Source organism: Camponotus floridanus, unplaced genomic scaffold (assembly GCF_003227725.1).
Source record: "Camponotus floridanus strain SB8 unplaced genomic scaffold, Cflo_v7.5 scaffold52, whole genome shotgun sequence".
Lineage (NCBI taxonomy): Eukaryota > Metazoa > Arthropoda > Insecta > Hymenoptera > Formicidae > Camponotus > Camponotus floridanus.
In genome coordinates, this window is record NW_020229681.1 from 613,464 (window position 1) to 638,117 (window position 24,654).

Here is a 24,654-nt window from a genome sequence, read left to right on the forward strand (position 1 = left end):
ACGGTTTGCGTCACTGCCTCTTCGCTCGAGTGTCGTCACACGAATGACAAGGTGATCGACCACGCGTCAACAATAGCTGTGTCGCGAAACACGAGCGCCGTACGTCGTGTTATTGTGATCGCCTCAGCACGGAATATATTTGATATACTATAAAATAAAAATGCGCGTGCGAGAAATATTTTGTTCCTTAAATTTTTTCAATAAATCATTAATTAGAAATTATCCATTATTAATATTATCAAGTATCCATATATCATTACGTCTCGTAATGATTTAAAATTCTCGATTCTGTGATTCGTGTATTACCGTAAATTCTTAATTCGAAAATTATGTAAATTACATGTAAATCAACGAAAAATTTTAAACATCACGCGAGATGTATTTGCAATCAAAGTATCGTTAAGAAACAATTATATTTGTTATCATAATAATACGATAATTTATAATTCCTGTCTGCTATCGCGTTTCGATTTTATTTATTTGGCATGCTTAAATCACACAAAACATTTGCTTGACTACATAATCATCTCTTCGACAAGCTTATAAAGTCGTCAATCACGAGACTCAATTAATCTAATCTTTAATTATTCATAGAGAATAATCACGTTTGGCGTCTTTTATACATCGTATTTCTTTCGCTTTTTCTTTCTTTCATGTATATGAAGTCTTTTCAGTCTTTATAATTAGATCAATAACCATCGTCGCACGATACTCTTGTGTGTCGTTTATCGGAATTAATCTGTTACGAACTAATAATTGCTAATTATAATTATAAGGAAATAAAATATATATAATTAGAAGAAATAAGAGAGAGAGAGAGAAAGAGAGAGAGAGAGAAATGATGTTTAATTGGTGTTCGGTTGGAATTCGACACAGATACGTAGCATTTTGCGGCCTATGAATGAATGTAAACATTAGCGCGCTATTGTTTACATTCATACATACGTACTTTGGCCTTGCTTTCATTTCTCGTCGCGACTCGAGAGAGTTGCCACGCGACAAAATTCGTACGTCGAAACACGATAATTCTCTAAATATTTAATTTATTAATAATTCTCTAAGTAATGAATTTATTGTAACTTGTCAAAAAGTATATTGTGCGAAATTTATTTCATCTAAATCTGTTGTATAAATCTAACTATATTCTATTTCAAAATTCGCGAATATTAAATTTCTTTTTAATTTGTATATTTATTCGCAAAATAATTGCCCCAAGATGATAGCAAAAGTAATTAGTGCAAATTTAGCCAAGTGATTTTCGAGTGCTGATTTTCGCTCTCGTCACAATATAATAAAGTGCGCAATATAATAAATCGTGTGATTAATGTCGGGAGTGTCGTATAAAGTGTCGTATAAAGCGTGATAATCACATTCTACTATTGTAACTAATCGAGTTTTCGCGAGTGCCATGAAAAAGCAGCGAAGATTAAAAGAAATCCCTTTCAAAGGAGGCTAAAGAGGTATCGGACAACGACGTTGTAATTGCAAAAGGTGAGTACACACATTTATGAATTATTTATTTTTTATAAGTTGCTTGTAAAATTATAATAATTCATTTATCTTCGTGTTAATAATCGATATTAAATTATTTCGTAATGTGTTTGTTAAAACTAATTTTTGTAATAATCTACAGCATAATTTTTGTTTTCGTTAACATATTTCTCGAAAGATTTAATTGTTTTCACATTTACTTGATTTAAGATTTCTGTTTATATATATATATATATATATATATATTTTTATATTTATATTTATATTTATAAAATCTGTTTTCGGTATCTGTTGAAATCAGTTTATTATCTCAAAACTGTTGATTATAATAAACTCTTTAATTTTGCTTTCAAATCAGTTTTTTCTTTATTTTAAATATCGATAATTTCGATATCATCGGCGACTTAAAATTACATCCGCGTATTTTAAGACTATTCCAATAATAAAACGCAAGAAAAAATTTTTTCAAATTCATTAATTTATAAAAATAAATTAAACTATTTATAATAAAATACTTTCACATTAAATAATTATTTTATATAAGAAATACATATACATATATTTATATAGTAATCCCCTCGCCAGTATCCTCACGATGGAGATAAATGAGTTATTATAAATATAATTATTATAATAATTATAATTAAATAATTAATTAAACTTTACACTATTATTTCTATATTAAGATGTGTTTTTATCTCGCGCCCCCCCGCGAATCCCCGAGTGATTTTTGCCTCGCAGAAGATCGCCCTCTTTTCACGATCGGCCCGCCGTTTTACACCTCGAGCTTCCGCTTTCTCGGACGCGCGAGCTCGCTGTGTTTTTGACGGAGCAGAAAAATCGAGTGCGAACACGGCCGATCAATTTACCTTAAAGAGTTGTTAATTTTCGGTCGATGCACTCCCACTATCCCTTCGTGCCCGTCGACGAAAATTATATTCGTGCCGGCGATGCGCACGAGAAGCGGGGAGGGGTCTGGCTCTTTTGCGAGGGGCCCCGAGAAAAGGCCCGCGGCGCACATAATAAGGCCGATCGGGCCTCTTTAATGAGGCATAATGGCCCCGGCAAGTATGCGTAATCACCGATGATGGCCTCGAACATGATTCCACCGCGTTTTCCAACCTCCCGGCTCGTCTCGCTGCGCGTCTTCCGTGCATCTCCCTACGACCTATACCGCACGTTCATACACGGTGCGACGTGTACATTGTATAAAATAATAAGCATCGTCGCGACACACGCCGCATGTATAATAGATTGTGCTGCGACCGTTAAAACGGTTAAGATTTTCTGGACTTTAAAGCGTGCGCGCGTGTGTGGTATACATCCTTTTTTTTAGTCGTAAACGCGAAATGGCTGATTATCATAATGGGTCTTATAAGCGTCCGCCGGTGTGGCTTCTTGCGTATCACGTAAATTGCATTTCGCCATAAACGGTCGGGCTCGCCTTTTTACGCGAATCGCAGCACCTGCACAGTTTTCGCTGCGAGATTTTCTTTTTTACAACGAAATAGAGTCCTCGCCGCGTTCATCCTTTTAATAATTGCACCCGCGTTGCAGTTCGGTGAATCTTCGCGCGGTCGCTTAAATTTATATTTACTTACCGAGGTAAAACGACACGCAGCCTCGTTTATATGCCCTCTTCTGCCCGTCTTGCCTCCCCGAGCGTTTTAAGCTTGCGAATCAATTTAATCGAGCCTCGTCGTTCCAAGAAAATCATAGGTGCCGGTCGGTTATTTAAGATACGGGGACCGCGAATCGTCAGTGGTTCTCAGTCTTATCGAAATTTCGCCTGCGCATTCACTTCGTTAAAATATACTGCTTGTTATTATTCCGAATTTTTTATCCGATGATTTATACGTCGAAGCTTTAGAATCTGAATTCGGGAATATTTTGATTTAAATTATACACTTTCTTTACGACATGTGAAAATATACACCTGGACAAAATTAACGCATAATTTTTTTCACTTTTTCTTTAAAAATTTTCGTTAAAATTTAAATATCAACTTTTAAAGAAAAAATGAAAAAAAATTATGCGTTAATTTTGTCCAGGAATATATTTTCTTGCTACGAAATGATATAAGAAATTTATATAAGAAATGCTGCTCTAAATTATGAATTAATCAAGTATTATTAAATAAATCAACAATTTTTTTATTGACCAAAATAAATTTATTTATTCTAATATCATTATTATATTCATCTAAAAATCTTTACTTCTCTCAATATATTATTGAAGCTTGAGAGTCAACCATGCACATATTGATCTATTGAGTTAAGATTGTAAAAAAAAAACGAGATCTTGAAAAATTTGACGATCCTGCACGTTGTATCTGTGGGTAGAAACCCCCTTAAGTGCCGCGTCTGAGATTTCTTATTAAGGACGATTAGCCTGAAAGTGGGCAGATCAAGTGGATGCACGTATAGCGGGGCCTCGCCTATATAAGTGGACGGTAATTGAATGTCAGCGTAACCTCGGTACCCCGGGATAGCTTTTATTCCCCGGGACGAAAGTACAGCCGTGCGTTAGCAGGATCATTGGATACCGCTATCCTCACATAAGTCTGCACAGGGATCGTGACTTTTCGCAAAAATTCCGTCCATTATCTAAGCGCCCCTTAAGGTATAGAAAACAGGCAAAGTGCTATTTTTAACCTGTCAAGAGCAGCTATAAGAGTAAAATTAGACTGAAATCCATTCGTATTTTATAGCAAGTGTAGAATGAAACGTAATCTTAAAAATATGCTACTTAATATGAGAGCGTAAATAAAATTTAATTTTAGGTCCCTTGAGATTTTTTCAAGATTTACGTTGCATAATATTTAACGGCTATTCAATTAATTGATGAAACCCGTTCTTTCTCCGAACGCAAAATTGAATACAGGCATGAATACGATCCAAAGTATAATACAAGCTTAAGAATACCGAAGGTTTTTATGTTTGCACGTAGAGCTCGCTCACCTTTCTCACAGCCCGAGAAAAAAAAAAGGTGAGAGCGACGCTCTTGGAGTTTCTTTGGGGCGAGTCAACGGTTCCCGACGGCGTTTCATTATGCCGACATTACAAGCTTATTATAATTGCGTCGGACGCGCGCGATATGTACAATGTACAAAATACGCAGGTCCGGATCAGTCAGAGAGAGAGAGAGAGAGAGAGAGAAAGAGAGAGAGAGCGAGAGAGAGACGACGGGGCCCCCGGTAGACGTCTCAAGACGTTTACAAAAAGCTTTTCATGACCGGGCCGGCCGTTGCAGAGCGAATAAATGGCCTGATTAAGCACGCCATTTTGCCTGTAATGCAATCCTTAAGCACATGCCGAGAAGAGGGAGAGACTCCATTCGTCCCGCGCCACCATTGTGTACCTCGCGTACATAACGCCTTCGGTCAATCATGCGGCTGGATTAGTCCCGCTCCCCTTTTTATATGCTCGATTACATTCGATTCTTTCGCGTAACAGACGAAACGCGCGCGCGAAGGGGGGAGAAGCCGCTCATCCTGGGAAATTAATCCTTTCTACGCAACTTTAACGAGCCTTTATCGCCTGCGACCGATTCTTAAATCGCCGAGCTCTCCGACCGGTTTGCATAATTGTTGATAATGTCGAGCAATGTGAAATTTATTTTGAAAGAAAGATGTCCAGTTCTTCATTTTTGCATGGCTTCGTCTCTTTAATTCATAATTATATCTTGTAAAATCTTTTTAAAATCTTCTTATAAATACTAGTAATATATAATAAACTGTAATTTTAGTATAAATATAGAACTGAGAAAGAAAATCAGTGAAATCTCACTGAAAAGAATCAGTAATGACTGATTTTTTCAGTGAAATTTTTTGCTATCATATTCAGTGAAACATAAGATGCAAATGGAGGCACAAAGTGTGAGCACTTTCACTGAAAAATTGGTGAAAACTTGTCACTTTAATTGGTGAATTTTTCACTGATTTAGTTTGAAAGCGAAAATTCTGTTTATTTATTTTCGCTTTTATTTTTCAATTGTCCAAAAGTAAGATTTAGTCTATTAATTTAATCGACTTTCTCTATAAATATTAAATATTTATAAATTTTTCAACATTATAAAGCTGTAATTAATAAATGCCTTAAATAAACCGTCCCAAAGCGCACATTTTTGAAGTATAAATCTCAATTGTATTTATTTGCGAAATATCAGAAACTCGATTCTTTCGCACGTAACGTTTTTTACGCAACATACAAACGAAAAATTGAATCTCTCCGTTTGTTTGCGACGCGGAAACGCGGCCAATAAAGGGGTCAATTTCAATCGGTCGTGGAATACTTGGATCGGACAGAAAACGCGCGGATAAAGGAAATCCATTGTTGCTCTGGGGCTATCAAACAATAGCACGCACAATACCGACACAATCGCCAATTGTACAGTGGCCGTTATTTTTCTCTTTTTTCCTAGATCACTCCTTTGCCTTTCACCCTCTGACAATGGCGATCTAACGATTCTTGCTAGTTAACGGAAAATATCAACGGATTTGTCGAGCAGTTTCTGCGATTTTTTTTTCATGTAATCCTAGAAACTAACTTTTTTTTTCAAATAGAGTCAATGTTTTTTTTATATTTGTAAACGAATATTTTCTCTCCTCGGTAACGGTTTCTCGATCATAGAAGAAAGAGAACTGAATCAAACTGAAAATTATTTAAAAAGTTTGATATTTTATAAAAAAAATGTCTTAGAATCTTGGAGCTATTGAGAAACACATACATATAGACTTACACGTGCCACAATTCTATCTATAAGGGAGGGTCGAAGGAGAGGGTTGAAAGAAAGTATAATGGATTGAAAGTTCAGTTGTGGGGAGTATAAAAGTTTTACCTTATTTTTTCATTTTCTATTCAGGAATAGAAAGAAGAGATATTTGAAGTATTATGTGGAATTAACAATAGTTCGTCGATATATTAATTCTATCATTATGCATCTAGTTATCTTAATATTGCATATTATCAGAAAAATGATCAACATATAAACATAAAATGTGCCAGTTTAATATCAATCAAATTTCTCAAAAAAAAAAACTTTCTTCTTATCAATAATCTCTATGCTGACGAAATATCATCATCGATAACTGATATTCTCAGCTGCTTCGAGAAATGCGAACAGCTTCAATTTCGGTACAAAGGGGTGAACGGGAGGAGAGAAAATCTCGCGGTCGCGAGGAAAGCGATGAGAGAACGAGAAGAGGAGAAGAAGAAGAAGAAGAAGAACCAGAAGGAGAAGATAGAGGAGATCGAGGGGGCTCTAGAGAGAAAATAAGAAAACGACGAGTCGTTGAAACGGGCGTGCTCGGGCAGCTCGCGCATTGGTGCACCGTTGTGCACGATGTGTGCACAGTCGCCATGCTGAATACCCCCACTTTTGCTTCACGTGTGGAGCACCTACACACATGCTGTCGCGGCCACACGCGCCGTCTTCGGTAGGGCGAGAAATCGAGTCTCACCAGCTCCGCCATGGGGGTCGCTTGTTGTACGTAACGAGGGGTCGAGGGGGAAAGAGGAGACGAAAAAAAATATATACAAGGATCTAAGGGGTTGGATGCAATTTCAGAAAGCCAACTCGCGCTGCGCAGCCTCCTCTAATTGAAGCAACCCTGATGGATCGCAGGATGATACGCGGATATATTTATTGGGATATGTATTTTATTTTGTTTTATTTTTTTTTTGAAGATTTGAATTACCATTGTAACGTATTCTCAAAATAAAAAAAAGAGTATTCTTTGTGTGAAACAAGAAAGAATTCCACCGTATTTTTCTGCGACAATTAAAAATGTGCCCGATAATTTTATAGAGTTGAATCGATTATAAAAAAATTATAGAAAAATTTGCAAGATATTAATTTTTTATTTTTTTTTCTTTCTTTTATAGTATTATAATAATTAAAAATTCTTTTATAGTATTATAATAATTAAAAATGCGCGCAGATTATTTGATTTATTTTATGCAGCGAGACGCGCTACTAAATTAATATGATTGAAAGTAATAATGACGCGAATCGTCAATCTGAGAGAGCGTCTACATTCACGCGCGTTGTAAATGCCGTTTGATATCATTCGAACATATGTAACATTAAAAGTTAATCGATTATTCCTGGCGAGATGAGGGCCTCATGATTGAGTGCGTCCAATCTCACGCGATATGGCGTTTACCGAGCGTCTCCGATCCATCGTCGTTTGATACGTCGATTGATTCGTTCTAACTCCGATTAGACGTAGTGATTTAGCACGGAATTTATTGTCGTTGATAGACCTCGCTCCATCGTCATAATGGAATATTTTTTCTTATAACATATCGAGCGAGTCGCTATCGATTTGCAGAGAACGCAATTTGCACAATTTGCTATAATAATAATATTCCTTCAATAACAATATTCAGCATTTTAAAACTGAGTGACACTAACTGACAAGTAATTATATTTAAAATATCTCTATGGAAACTATGTTCTTTTACTACAAGATTTGCCACATCTGGCGATGGATTATCTAACGATAGATAGCTTATTAAATTCAAATATCTTTTGGCAAAAATTTGATGATTACACATGTCCACTTCAAGATTTCAAATTTCTATTTAAATAAAAAAAAGAAACTTGAAATTTTTAATCGAACCTTTAAGAATGAATGAAAGATTACTATACGATATCTATTATTACTTAAAAAGTAGAAGGAAATGGCTAAAAAAATTAATATTTTGTATAAACGTCAATCAATGTATTGTGTCGTGCGCTTGTTGTCATCTTCGTCCTCATTTTTAGCATGATTTCGAGCATTCCTAACGTTGATTACAAGCGATAGTTAAACATCGCTCAAAAAGATAAACGTCAATTATCAAGTATTCGCTCAGTTGACAGCAGATATCCACGAGTTCTTTCAATACCATGACAAGAGCGTCAATTGGCGCCGTCGGCTGACTTGTCTTAATTGCACAATTACGTCTATCAAACTATACGGCGATATCGTTTTACCGTTAGGTCCTCCGTTAATTGTAGTATCACACAGATATTTGATCTTTAACGATCATAACTACCAATCGACTCGGGACTATCGAGATTTGAAAGGTTCTGCGCGATTTCTTTCTTTAACAGTGTGATCATCTTTTTGTTCGATGATCTTTTCATCTGATTTCTGTATCGCATTTAACTCAACAGCTAGTTTTTACCGACCGCAATCTTTGAAATTAATCTATAAAAAAATTAATAGAAAGTTAAATTCCAAGCGCACAATTTGAAAGATGCTTTTATTTCGCTTGCAATTTATTAAAATAATATCTTTAAAGCTTCTTTCCACGTTGAAATAAAAAATCTAGAGAAATTTCAGTATCCAAGACAGGTGTACCAAAATTTGTTCATAAATTTCTTTCGCTTTTTTCCTATTTTATATTTGTAGAGTATAGATTTTTTCATTATAATCTTTTTGTCTAGTATTAAAATTACATTCAGCTCATCTTATAATTCATGTCAGTCTTATAATTCGTGTCATCTGTTAGTGAAATAATAATTTGTTTTGCTTTTAACGACTAAATCATTTGCGATAAAAACAATTTCTTTTTAATACTAATAATATTTTTATACTAATAAAATTTTAATACTAATAAAATTTTTAATACTAACAAAATTTTTAATACTAACGAAGCAATAGCAGGACAGATACAAATCTTTTTGCAAATCTTTCTTCTATTAGTCTTAAAAAGGCAGGTTAGCTTATACAATGAAAGGATTATTACACAATTATTATACAATGAAAAAGAACTTCTTCCGAGGTGATTTTGTCAGTATTGTTAATTGAAATCTTTTGACCTCTTTAGAATTTTTTTTTAACCTGTCATCTCTCCAAGGAGAGATTTCATTATTCCCTAACAGCGAGAAAAGAGAGAAGAAACATGCGGAATCCGTACAACCCACAAACGAAACCTCTTCTTTCGTTTCTCCCGCGGGAAGGAGACGACAAGGAAGAGAAAGAGAGAGAGAAAGGGTAAGTCGCGGTGCGGGTAACCGGGGGGAGAGAGGGTTGCGAGTGGGAGCGAGAGCCAGACGTATTAATTAAACGACTCATTTTCATCGCACGATAAAAACGCGAGTTTAACGCCCATCGCCGACTAATATGTCGCCCCACTGCAGCTTCTACATACCTCGCAGGAACTATGACGACCCGTTGCTGGTCCCGCATCGTGGTAGAACCAACCAATCGGATATCAAGCTTCAAGGTGCACGCCTAGCATCACCAAGCACGTCGAGCAACACCGAGCAATACCGAGAACCGCCCATCTTCATGGTCGATTTTCTGGTCCCCCACTATATGCGCAAAACCCGCTTCCACACCAAGAGGGTATCGCGTTCGACGATGGTGGGATCTGGATCCCCACTACGGGGAGTGCACGGTTTAGCTCGTAATTTGCTCAAACACTAGCAGGCTCTCGCGCCAGAAACATCCGTCAGAGCTGGTGCTCGGTGCTCGTTCCCGAGAGCCGGATTTCACAAAACGCGTGTGTTCCTATTTCGAGACTTTAGGACGTCTTCGTCTTGTTTTTTTTCTTGCCGTCAATGAGGTCGATGGAGAGTGCCGGACGTGACGTACGAGTGAGTGCTGTGAGACTCCAGTCAGTGCGACGGCGTTCGTGATTACGACGGTAGGTTGGATTGGTTAAATTGATTGACGTATGATCATCTGGTACACCTTGACGAAAGTCTCAATGCTCCGATGTATTACAATATACTCAATATATCAAGGGCAATAAACAAGAGTGTATATAGTGAAAAGTGGCACAAGCCTAGATATATTCGTAGCAATCATTGTGGCAAAAGTACAATGATGTAAAGTTTTAACGGTATTTATATTTCTAGTATCGCATATTTCTAATATCGAGGTGCAAATATAATGCGCTGAGTCTGATTGTATTCATGTACATATCGCAAGTGTATATTAATACAAATAATTCCCTTCCAAGAGATGGAATGTCAGAAATACATATATAATGAACATTCAGCATTATTATAGTTATAATATCTGATGGGAATTGAAAGTATAAAGAAAGCATGAAATGCAACATTGAAAACATAATTCTATGTTTATGAAAAATGCTAGGAAGGTTTATCCTAAAATGAAGGTGATTTAGAAGCAGGAAAGACGAGTTCGCGAATTAATTGTCTTGGTGATGCGTGATACTTTAGGAACTGGTGCAACAAGAAAAGACATTGATGAACTATGATGTGAATACCTCTCTAGAACGAGAAACTAGTGTGTCGCAGTGATAAATTGACAATGTTTATCCGAAGTAAATACATCTGGAAGTCTCTCCTAATTCATTAAATTATTTCATCATCTAAACTTAAACGTACCGTGCATTCTTTTCCATACATATATATCACATAGCATGTTCTTGGACAGTTTACTTTAGAATAATAATCAAATAGACACTTAATCAGTGGCATCATCGACGGAGATCATTCGATCGATCCGAGATAGACGGCCTCAAGGTGGCCGCGACGATGCGGCGGATCTAATTCGGACGAATTCAGGAAACGCAGACGCGTCACGTTGGTTCCATCACAGTGGGTTGTCCACCAAGGAAGCGTACGATAATCGTACGATGATGCCGCTCGCGCCGACGCCAATCGTCCCGGTGCCGTCAAAGCCGAAGATCGGCTTCAGCATCGACTCGATCGTCGGCGGCGGCGGACAGGGTGACCGTGAGGCGGACCGTTTGGACCGACTGGAGCGAAACCGAGGATTGCTCGAGATCGTCGAGCGCGACGATGGCAGCCCGATGGAGATAGAGGGCTCGTCGTCGCCGCGGGCGCGCCGGATCGCCGCGAGATCACCCGGTGTTCATTCCGAGGGCTCGGACCGGCCCGTCTCCAGAAGTTCCTCCGTCGAGTCGTATCCAAACTCGCGACGGACGCCGTCGCACGCAACCGGGGGCGGCGGGAGTGGGGGCGGCGGCGGTCACCATCATCATCATCATGGTACCAATCATCACGGTCATCCGCATCCGCACCATCACCACAATCTATCGGCGACGCATCTGGACTTCCGCGACCTCCGGACGACCGTGCACAGTCACAGCGACGCCTCCAGCCCGAACAACAGTCCCAGTCCGCCGCACAGGATACCGCACGGGGACTCACCGGTCGGTACGCACCCCCAACCACCCCCTGGGGTGGTCAGGCCTAGCCCCAACTACCTCGCGCCGCCGCCCAGCGCCGCGACTGCCGCCGCCGTGGCTGCCGAGCAGCTGAAGACTTTGTACGGTTTACCCGGCCACGGTCCAGCGAATCCGCAGACCGGCCAGAACGAATATCACACGCAGCAGCTGGCCCTGGCCGCGAATTTAGCCGCGGCCCAGCACTTCCAGGCGGCGAATCTCGCGGTGGCGCTCCAGGCGCATCACGGCGCGTCACCTCACGCACCCCCGCACGGGCCCTACCCGCACGGTGGTGCCCCTGGCGGGCCTCATCCACCACCTCACCCCCATCAACCACCCAGAGATAGCTACCCTCTGTATCCTTGGTTGCTCTCGAGGCACGGAAGAATCTTTCCGCACAGATTTCCCGGAGGTATGTGTCCTTCCTTCGTACTCGAATGTTTATTTGGTAGTTTGAAAGAAAATAATAGCCATATAATCCCGGATGCTCTTCAGAGTGCTTCAAGAATTAATGTTAGTACTGTATGCTATCAAAAGAGAGATTGTACTATTACAAATTTAGTCGAGCATTTTACATGTATTGCACGATTTACGTTGCTTTAGCAGAAATTTAGTTTCGTTTATTGCGATATATTTTTACTTGGAATTAATTTTCCTCGGATTTTCATAATTTATTTTCGTAATTTATTAGGATTTACATATACTAACATTAACGAGATAGTTAAGCGACATTAGTTTTAAATCGTTGAAACATTTGTTTAGCTGAATAAAAAAAGAAGTGCGCTGTTTTTCGAGAAAATAAAGTATTTCATATATTTAACAGTTAAGATAAATCTCGAATGAAGCCACATTGAGCAAAAAAAAGCTTAACGAGATTTAAGATATTTATTTAATCTTGCTTTAATTATGTTTATATTTAATGTAGATCTTAGTTTTTATAGGCCAAAGATATTTTAAACTTAACGATTTTGTAGGTGTTAATTAGTTGTATCAGATTATTTAGTAATTTGTCTTGAAAACATTTTGTTCCGCCCATTCTGAGAAAAGAGAACTTCTCGAACATTACTTTTGAAATCCTCCATTCAAGAGTTCATTCTGAATACTAACGATCCTAAATCATCCACGCGCTTTAGGTGGTAGCTTAAACTTCATGAACCCTTTCAGTTTCGTGAAAATTACCATCCATTTTTTATCGACCATGCAAAATCATTGGAATTCTAGACAGCACATATGTCCAAAAGATATCTAAAAGATGACTTAAAGACGTTTTAAAGTTCTCTAGACATCTTTAAAAGTCTTTAAGTCATTTTTTGTGCTGTCTTTTTGTGCTGTCTGAGATCATAGAAAATGTACAATGCGTGTACGAAATAAGATTTAAACAATGACACTTAGAATGTTTGCCAGTATGCTTCCAATACATGCTACATACAATAATATGAAACATTATTTAACTATTGCTTTTTGCATTAAATATCAATTATAACCGTAAAAAATTGAATTCGTAATTATAAAAAGTTATTAAGATAACAATAATATTTAATTAAAACATTCTGATTTTTTTATTACACGAAATATATGACTCGAAAGAAATTAAATAATTTGCTTCTTTAAATACGAAGCTATAAATTTTACGAATTATCGATTTATTTTATTACTCCAAGTATTTTATATTGTTCTTATTATAATTTATGTCAATTTATCGAAATTATTTTTAGTAGTGTAAATTTAATAATTTACGTTAGCATTTTCTGTGATATGTCAAAGGACATCGACACATATCTTCTTTTTTTTATCGTATTCTTTGTTATCGAGTCGACGTAAATACTATCATTTGCAGAAGTTGAATGAATCAGACCATCGAGAGAGCGCAATTGCGCATCTGATTCGCGATAGTAATAATTATTCCTATCCGGTGTCGCGTTACGCAAGTATTTCGTAATTAGAATTTTGTAATGTTGTTGTCTCCGGCTCGTGGCACGCAAAGCCAAGCAAAACAAGTGTCATCCGTATCTCGGCGTCATAATTAATTTATTTGTCCGCGTTGTTATCGCTTCAGTCCAATTACGCACTTATCGTATCTACTAATGGGAAACACAGAAGAAGTATATCGTTGCTCTCAAGAGAACTTCTCTCCTCGCAACGTCCCCTCTCGACTCCCCGTCGTTCGGTCGCGATTTCATTCGCGCGAAGCTGAGACACGCATACACAACTTTATGATGGATGACGCTGCTTATCAGTTATGGCGAGATAGCGATTTCTGTCGTCCAATATGTATTATTGGACAAATCTGAGCTACCTCGAAGAGACATTTAATGTTTATGACGCGAAAGAGAGCGATATTGTTGCGGGATTAATTTGAGTTTTATTGAAGGTTCCGCAAAGATCACAATAGTAATATAATCAATCTCTCTTTTCTTTTCCCTTCTTTATCATATTCACATAGATATACATATATATGTATAAATGATACATCCTATAGATATACATATATATGTATAAATGATACATCCTCTCGCGAGAGGGATATAACATAAAGTGAAAAAACAAACTTGGAAAATAAAAATAATAGTACTATTAACTATATTTTTCTCTTATATATTTAATAAGCATCTTTCCTTTTTGTTAATTCTATTTAATAAGAACTATAATCTCAATCATAAATAATATCCTGAGGATAAATTATGATTTTATTCTTTCTTATATGACATTGAAATATAATAATTTATTAAACGCTACAAATTTATGCAAACATATGTTGTGATGTGCATGATAATACATAATGTCCAATATTTTTGATGAAATTTTTTTAATACAAAATGATAAAACAAAAGTTCGAGGAAATAGAAAAATTATTTACTAAAAAGATCCTCGAAGAAGTGTACAAAAAACAAATAAAAATCTCAAACAGATCAAGAAAACCTACAAAAAATAATTGAAGAAAATAAAAATATACGCGATGAGCTGCCACAAAAAATTAATTTGTTGAAAGAGATCGTGCGATCGTAAGGATATAGAAGCTGACAGTCAAAATATTAAATTAAAATGGAACAAATCAGCAACAGGACTGTTTGGTCAAACTTTCTCCAAATATCTACGTGAGAAAAATATCATCCCATAATTATATAAGCCTCGTTTAGAATTATTTATGGAATTGGCTTATAGAAATCGGACTAGAAAGAAAATTTACATTCAACATTATTCTTAGCGAGTAGAGAAAAGATAACTATACTTAATAATAAATATGTTGAATAAATTTACTGCAATCGGTATATATACAGAATGAAAAGTACCACCCGGTAGAGAAATATATGCGTGAAGATGCCGTGAAACTAGTTTCTTCTGAAAAAAAAGTTCTCCAATGGATGCTATATTAATCTTCGATATCTCGCATATTTTTCCGCATGTTTGTTTCTTTTTTTCAAGCGATAATGATGTGAACAATACAAGGACACTAATTTGATTAAAAATGTTGTAATTATTTGTCTTAAGATTTTTTTCATTGAAAAAATTAAAATAATAGATTGAAATGAATAATATTTTTTTTAAACAAGATAAATAAGCAATATTTATATCAAACAGAGACAAAACAGAACATAATTTTTTCTTCTTTTCAAAAGATTTTTGTAAAAAAACAGAAAGGATAAAGTACATAGTAAATGTATGACATTTAAATGGGAAAGAATAAAATCGGAAAATAAAACCTATGCGAGTCAAAATCTTGCTTCCATTTTTATTTTTAATTTTAATTTTTTGACATGTATTTCTAAAGAAGAAAATGAGAGAAACATTACTTTATATTTTTCGAAAATTGAATCATTCATGTTAATTAGCAATTAATAAAAATTTTACTTTTTATAAAATTATAAGAATAGATATATACATATATTATAGGAAGGACAATAATAATTATTATTATTTTATCAATCGGGTAATTATTATTCTCATGGATTATTCTTTTTTTTTTTAATTCATTCATATTTTGGGAAAGTGTAATAAAAATAAGTGCAATAGTAAAAGTATTCAGAGAAACAATTATGGAACAGCAATATATCTCAATATATATTTCATACGTTGATTTCTTGTTGTCTTGATTATTTATCCCGAAGCACTGACCCGATAACGCAATAAAGTTACGCGTGCAATATATTACCGTGAATATCTCTCATCCTGGAAATTGTGTGAGATTTCGCGCGCCGATCGCATTTCAATGCAACAAGAGTACCGGAACGGACCACGATATAGTCGATCGGAGGTTCAGTCACGTAGAAGGGGCAGCCGCTTATCTAGCAATTAGTCGGTATCGGTAATTATGGTTGAGAAGAGCGAGAGATTCTCCCTTCTTCGTCGGTATTTCGTTCGCACACGCGTATACAACGTCTAAACACACGTGCGGAATCGAGAAACCGTCTCGATAAACGAGTCTTTGATTATTTTCTCTAACCTATTTCACCTCAGTCCTGCCAACATCCTTAAAGGCTCTTAATGGCGCAAGGAGAACTTCCTCCTTGCTGCATCGCCTCTCTACGTTGACGGACATTACCGCAACAGTTAATTACCTGAGGCCTGTTTTGCTTCGCTTCTGCACAACACCGACTGATAGATTTGATATCGATATATTAAAATCTTGCAAAATAATTTTTATCCTATAAATCAAATACGGAAGTTGTGTATATAAAAATAAAAAAGTTATTAATTACGTTTATAATTAGTGATTTATCGCTAAGATAAACGTTCGCAAACATTTTTAGAATCCATATTGGATGTTATCGTAATTTTTCATTATCTAGTATTTATCTTAATTTTTTAAGATTGGATTTTTTTTTTGCAAGACATGTTGCAACACTTTAAAATATGACGTTGATTAAAAAAAAAAGAACGTTTATCTTAAGTTTCTATTTAAGCCGTTCACTTTTTAAAGTTTCTCATTAGAAACAAATTTAAATAAAGTTTCTCATGAATGTTAGAAACACACACGAATATTTTTCTGAAAAATATATAATCTCAGGTAATTCATACTTAATTCACGTTTATTTTAAATCTCCGTTTCAATCAATTCAGCTAAATATGACGGAAAACACTTTGCTATTGATGCCGGCAAGTATGTATTATTGCAATTACATTCGAGATCTTTCAGATAACATGTAACTCTCTCATCCTTGAGAGGAGTCTAATCATCGACGCGAAGACGATGCTATGTCTATCGACGCGTCCAAGTCGACAACCGAATTGCGAATCTATTCGAGTAATATTCATGCTAAATATCGCTAATAAAAACTTTTGCAAAGTGGCAGCCTCATTTATCATCTCAATGATACGTAACCGAAGGAAACGATTTTTTATTCGTACGAGAAAAATTTACGTTTGGGTTTTTTTCCCTCGATATAACGGCAGCGTGCTTGCTTGCTCGTCATCCTGCGAGGAAATCGTTCGCTTTTTCACGCATATCGTTACTTTGATTGCGTTTTCATCCTTTTACCAACACTAATTATACAACCGATGGCAAATTGCGTTCCCTCATGTTCGCTTTGGACAATTCGATTCGATGTCTTAATGATTATCCTTCGTGGCAGTAGCCATCACGATCGCGGGGACCTTAATTGCCCTGTAAAGGAGATCCAGACTCGGGAAAGATGGATATCAAGAATATGTATGCATGCGTGTGATGTTCCTAAAAAACTAAACTTGCGTTGATAACGCTAAAAATTGATATAAAATTGATATAAATATTAATGGCGGAGAAGCTACTCTCAGCGTGAGACCATTTTCGAGATGTTTGACTTATTAAATAATCCGACTTATTTTTAAATAATAATAATATAATTTTATTTTCGTTAAGGGATACGAAACACGCGACTTGTGGTTGTGCTTGTATGATAAAATACGTATGAAAAATGGAAAGTTGCTCTCATAACGAAGAAACGTATGTGGAAGGGACGCGTGCGTATCTGGACCTGTCATTACGATTCATAATATTACGCAATTTCGTTTCCGTGTAAACGCGGATAATTGAAACAATATGTATGTGTTAATAAATCCAAGATAATTGAATGAATGTAACGGGAAATTTCAGACAAGCGTGTCATCTTATTCCTAATGAGTCATACATATTTTATAATACAAGCGTTAAGTTACATTCATATACTGCGTGGGATATGGTGTCGTTTCTTGTATAAAATTTATGGACAATAGTCAATTCAAATCAATTTTTTTTACTATAGATAAATGTACATATTTAGTAAATTTATATTAAGAGTTTTCTTTTCGGAAACTTATGCAAGAGCTGGTGAATTTAATTATTTCGCGAGTATTTTATCCCTGATATTTGTGTGTTTTTAAGAATGTATTACGTATCTATTTTGATGGATAAATTGGTTTTTCAAATGTGCTATATAATAATAAAAATAGTGTTTTTGAATATCATTCACAAAACGCAATGTTAATCAGTATATTAAAATGACATTTATCTCTAGAATGAAATATTCAAACAATAGCAAATAAAGCTCTAAAAAATAGCTCTCTATTTCTTTCTTTCCTCGATTTACGGACATCATTTTAGATTCCTATTGCATGTGTTTCTATTATCTTCTCTTATAATCTGATTTTTCAAAGAATGTCATTGTCTGCGATCGAGAAGCCGGTGATCTTTTCGATTTTTTACGATTTTTATAATTTTATCTAATTATTACATCACATGGAACATTGCAATGCTAACTTGATCGATCAATCGCATAATTGTAACGACAGGTTCTCTATCACAGAGAGAATAAGAAGAGAATAAGAATATTTAAAGCGATGCCTATCTCAAATTTAAAACTTACATTTGTAAGTCCTAGCATAATGGTAATCGGTCTGCATGCCGATGCATCGTGGTCGATTTTTCATGCAAAATGGCGATTATGAATGCGCAGCTGATCAATTTATCTATGCATTGTATATCTCTCAATTAAAGTGCGCACGAGTACATAAATAAAACACCGTGATTGTTTATTTTTTGTAATTACTAATATTTGCGACCTCATATGAATTATATTTTAATAGTGAGCAAATAGATCTTAATATTCTAAAATATAATATATGTACGAATAACTTGAGATATATTATATTTTTATTAAAAATATTATATTTTAATTTAAAAAATACATCTTAAGCTAAATAAATTATATTTAAAAAATTTTTATAAAAAATTTTAATTAACGTAATAATTCATAAACTGCGGTGATATAATTGAAAGAACATGTATATTTTTACTTGTAGAAATTGGACAGGTTTGCAATGGTGTGATAAGCGAGAATATTTCGCACTCCCTCCACAAATAAATCTTTTACTCGTTTGTGGAACGCCTTTTTGCATCATTTTCATTTTTGTAACTTTGAATATTATGACGAAGGCGGGACTAATGCAAGCGACAAGATAATCTGTGTGTGCTTGAGCGTTAAATAATAATATAGATTTTCTATGATTCGCTCTCTGGTCTCTCTCTCTCTCTCTCTTTCGTTTCGATCCCGTGAGTTTCTTATGAATATTTTTGCTAACGAGCCTTAATCAATGGTTAGTTCTCGCGGAGCCATTGTCAACAATTGGCTCGGCGCGCAAATTACCCGGCGGTTGATTACGCGATTTACGCCTTTCGTGATTTTGCGGCCGCCGCGCGAGAAATCGCTGATATCCGGTATCGGGGCGACTGCTCGATACGTGCTGCCGTGTAATTAAATAGTAATCATTCACTTACCGTGACGCCGCTTATCGTGGTGCGTACCCTCGGAATCCGGGGTCGACTGATTTTGAATCCGGTCAAGTGGAATTTTATGACCTCTTTGTCGCTTTAGCCCTTTCGAATCTGAGTGTTTAACCTGAAAAAAATTTGAATTTTATTTAATTTATAGTAGTATTTTTATAACAAATTTTAATTAACGTAATAATTCGTAAACTGCGATGATATAATTGAAAGAACATGTACATTTTTACTTGTAGAAATTGGACATTTATATTAATTCGGGAATATCTTTCTGAAATTTTTAAACAAATTGGTTTGCTAATTTATCGATTATTTTCTTTGAAGAAAAAAAAAGAAAAAAACGGTGTTAAATTATTTAAATTAAAATTCTCAAGATAATTGCTTGACACAATAAATCTTGCAAAAAAATTTATGTGCATTAATATACATATAATTTATGTTGATAAGAAAAAAAAATTCTAATAGACGAGTTTTTAGAAGATTTATAATATTTTATTGTATATTTCTTTATTATTTTAACTTACTATAACTTATTATTACTTTCGTAAAAACTCAAGATAAATGTTATTAAATTATTAAAATGATTTTAATATTCGCGATATCGATAAATCATGTTAGAAAAAAATGGGCTGACTTAATTGATTTAATTCACGATCAGTCATAATCGCGACTTGGTTGCGACAAAAAATTTTGCTTAAATTATAGTGTCATGTATAGATATATGCTTGTTGTTGCATCGATATCCAGGAAGTTATGAACACTATCTACATTTCAAATGGAAGCGCCCACGCATTTTACAACGCGGGTTTAAAGGCAGGTTCGTGTCCACATCGATATCTGCATGATCTTTTGCGCACGGTCTATGATATATCGTTAAGAGTATTTTATGCAAGTACATGGCAGTTCGCAAAACTTTCGTGAATATAAAACTGAGCGACATGGTCTGTTTCCGTTGTCGTGACGTAGTGTATATGTAAATTTCATTCTCGATATCGACTATCATTTTGTTTACGCGGTTACGCGACGCAAAAATAGCGTACAAGAAGCACATGAAAATGCAAAATGTTTGAGTTACGTTTTCAACATGTAATAGCTACATTATGAGCATCTTTATCGAAAATGAATATATAAACTACTCGTTGAATATTCCTATATTCATTTTCATTCTCTGCATAATTATTATTTAAAACAAAAAAAATTCTTTTGTGTAAAGAATACAAATTTTGTCTATATATTTTGTGACATACATATACGCCTGTAAAATTTTCAAGCTTTCCTTTCATTCAAACATGTGATAAGATTTTTATAAGTTTTTTTATTATGTTATCGAGCTCCAAGATATTGCTATTAATTTGTCGCGAAATTCATACGTGCTTGCGTTGGCGCTAATAATCGCCATTAGCGTGAATTCGATTATGCTTTAAATAGTCTCTCTCGTAAAACCGGTCGCGGCCGTTTGCATCGAGGCAGACTTTACGACCGCGACGTGCCAATCACCCTTTTGTCGTAGGGGAAATGGGATTTTCTCGCGTCATTTCTATTCCATTCGCAAATTACCGGTAGCGAAATCAAAGGACCGCTTCGCCGTCTAATCAATCGCGGGCTATTAAAATCATTAAATGGCTCCGCTTCGGCGGCCGGAAAGTGTCATTTCGTAATTGCTGCTCGAATATTTTATTAACTTGCATTTCGATTCTTAGGTGCGTTTACACGCGACATTATCACATGATATTATGACAAGGATACTTAGGCCACATATATATCGTCATTATTATTATATAAAACTTATTTAATGGTTATTTTATGGAGGAAGGCGGAGATAGATATAGAGAGAACTATAAAATTTTACGACCTGATATTGAGCGATTAATCACTTTTGTATAAATAAATTGTATAAATGAATTAATTACATATAATTAATTACATATATTATTATAATTGTAAGATCTTTATAAGAATACACGAAATGACGAATTTCATCAACTTTAAAGTTCAAGGCCATCGCAGCCGTGAATTAACTATTGGTCTAACTTTTAATTAAACTTCCGACGAGATTAACTCTTTACCTCGCACAATTCACTATATTTACGGCCAATTGCCCAATTGAAATTATCCGACGGCAAACGGAATTAAATAGATCGTTTTCGAATAATTAATAGCGTCACAGTTAATTATTTCAGATACGCGATGAAATTACTTCGATGAAAAAGTACGACGACGATCGTTGAAATTACGGTAGCCCCGAGAAATAATAAAGTCGAGGAATCAGTAAAATACGGTAATGTCACATTATAAGTTCCCTTGCAATTTTACTGACTTTTAATAAAGAAGAAAAATCTCCTAAAAAAAAAGGGTTTCAAAAACTTGGTATAAAAATTGACAGTTTTTTCTTGAGCAATATTTTTTTCGATTTTAGTAGAGTCTCTTACTCTTCTAGAAAAAACTTTTGCCCCTTTCGGAAGCCCAAGCGCTCTTTCTTAACGAATGTAATAACACAAATTATGGAACGTCGGCGCATCCAGCTTACCATTTTCATTCGTTTCCCAAACGCGTCAGCCGTCGTTAGTTTCGCGTGCGTTTCGCGTGCGAAACTAACGACGTCTCGTCGCACGCTTAGCGACAATTAAAAACGCATTAGAGTGCGATGCGGCGAGCGCGCGGGAGCGACTTTTACCGGCAAAAATGCGATACCGGAGAGATATAGAGAGATCGAGAGAGAAGGACGGGAGAGTACACGGAGGTTGAGTACGGAGTATCGGTGAAAGAGCGAGAGAGAGGAGAGCGGGGGCCCGAGGGAAGCTGGCCGCGGAGGGAGGAGGGGATATAATTTGATACGTTTACCATTTGGTCTTATTTTTGAGTAATTTCGAGTCGCTCTGGGCGTCTCAGCTGCGAAAGCCGCAGCACAAGCTTCCCGTAATTACAGGCCGTCCGACTCGTCTCTTCGTTCCTTGCGTCGTCTTCTTCGTTCCTCGCGCTATGTCGTTCTTCTCCTCGTCGTCTTCGTCATCGTCTTCGTCGTTGTCGTGGTTTCTTCTTCGCCTCCTCCTCTTCTTCTTCTTCTTCTTCTTTCTCTGTTTCTGCTCCGCTCGGTAAAGGACGAGTTAAGAAGGAGATAAGCGTGCCGCTCCAGGCGATGTCTAGGAAGCTCTTAGGGAATCGCTAACGACGACGACCTCTCTACGATGAAGTATCTATTCCGCGATCTCTCGCCGCGGGATCGATAGGGATCGCGGATCGCCGGCATTTCCGAAGATCGAACGATATAGGATCTTTCCCTTGTTCGTAATTTTTTTTTCTTCGCCTCCTCTTTCACGAGAATTGAAAAGTATTTAAAGATGCAATTAAAATTATTACGCAATAAAAAATTGTGCGTCTATATGTTAACATTTTCTTGTGTTACCACGTTTTCATTGGTATTTCAATGTAAAATTAACATACAACTGATACGTTATTATTTTTATAACGTTTTCATATGTTACATTTATGTCAACTTCATAACTTAATACTTTATTTCTTAGAAATGGAATATTATTTTAAGTATTTTAACATAATCATTTTAAACAATCAATATGTTTCAAAGTGAGTTTAACATTCTAAGAAAAGTTAAAGTGAATCTTCAAATAGTCTTGAACTTTGACATACAAAATAATCAAATTTACTAAAATCAAATGTTTCCATTACAAATAATTTAAGTCAAAATAATTACTATTATATGTTAATGTCCTACAATTCTTACGAGTTATTGTAACTATTTTTTCATGTGACTTTTAAATAATTTGTATGCTATTTTTACATTACACTTGAAGTCACAATAACAAAAATAGATGTAAAGCTTGTGTCAATTATTTAACATTTTTATCTTGTCAATAAGTAACATACGACGAATGAGTTATTTCAACTTAAAATTTAAAGAGGACTTTCTGAGACATGTGAAAAATGTTAAAATATAATATTTTATTTTTCACTATGTAAATATACATACGTGTGGAATAAAATATTAAAATATGTGTAACAAAAAAACCGATAACCATTTATTGCGCGCGTCTATTATTTCGTTCTTTTCTCGCGTCGTTAAATGTTATTCTAGCCAGCTAACTGATTAATTATTGGTGAAACGCGATTGTTACTTCATAGTTGCGGCTCATGGTTACAGTATACGTCGCGCATTCAAAATTGCGGCCGAACACAGTCGCAGTAAGAGTCACTGCATTACTATTCATTACCCACATAAATAGCGATCGCTTCACGCACGGGCGCGCCGCTAATGATCCTTTATTCCGTTGCTGTAATTAGCGTCGACCGTGTATGTACCTGTACAGACTCGCCCGTTTGTGTAATTCGATATAATTTACATTTATCTAGGCTCACTCCCTTTGTTGCTGCAACGAAAAGAAGTAAATTATCGCAGGACGTTTGTCCTGCGATTTAATCGATAAATTGTTACGTTTTATGAAATATATATATATTAATATATCAACATTGAAATAGTCGATAAATTTGTCGCATGAATATATTCATGAAAGTCGTATAGATAAAACGAAGCTCCCTTATGCTACATTTCTTCAAGTATGTGGATTATGTGAATTACGACGGATTACGCGCGCGGCCGCATTTTCGCCACCTCTAGATAGCGCTGATTAATGCGTCTATTTGCACGCAAGGCGCTTTGATCCCTCCAAGGATCAACCTTCGCCGCGCGATTAACAAGAATGCGCTCGCACGTGGAAGCGCATCTTACTTAAGCAGCACACGCCTACGCGTACGCGACGCGCTAATTAAGACGGCTCGCTTTGCGATTTTTCTGCGGAAACGTGATTTTAAAGAATGACAACGGGGGAAACGAGACGTCGATTAAAATAGCGATATCAAGTTATAAATACACTTGAAGAGATGTACTACTTAATTAAAATCTCCTTCGACCATTCTATCTTTCTTTTTAATATAAACAATAATAAATTAATTCTCTAAAACATTATAATAAATTAATTCTGGATTATACATGAAAGTGCTCATTATTAAGTATTAATTTCACAGAGCCTTTTGTTTCTTAAAATGAGGATAATGTGACTCTTATAGCATTGTCATAGAAGGTCACCTGAAATGATACGCCTATAACCTCGGCTATGAATATGGCGAATTGTTCGCGATGCAAATGAGACTCGCGCTTTCAATATAGATCGAATGACCTGTACTCGAACCTCAAGGATCCCGGTCCATTACTTAAACGGATATCATGCATTGTCCGAGTATCGACAGCATCAAACGAAA

At 35.9% G+C, this 24,654-nt stretch overlaps 1 protein-coding gene across 2 annotated transcripts in view; it reads left to right on the forward strand.

The window, feature by feature from the left end:
* Positions 1–9,919: 9,919 nt before the first annotated feature.
* Positions 9,920–24,654, forward strand: part of LOC105259499 (homeotic protein empty spiracles) — a 59,905-nt gene continuing 45,170 nt past the window's right edge. For both annotated transcript variants that reach the window (XM_025412543.1, XM_011271480.3), the window contains exon 1: positions 9,920–12,060. In XM_025412543.1, the coding sequence (XP_025268328.1) occupies positions 11,094–12,060 (967 nt within the window). In that variant the 5' untranslated portion in view covers positions 9,920–11,093. The remainder of the gene's footprint in view (positions 12,061–24,654) is intronic.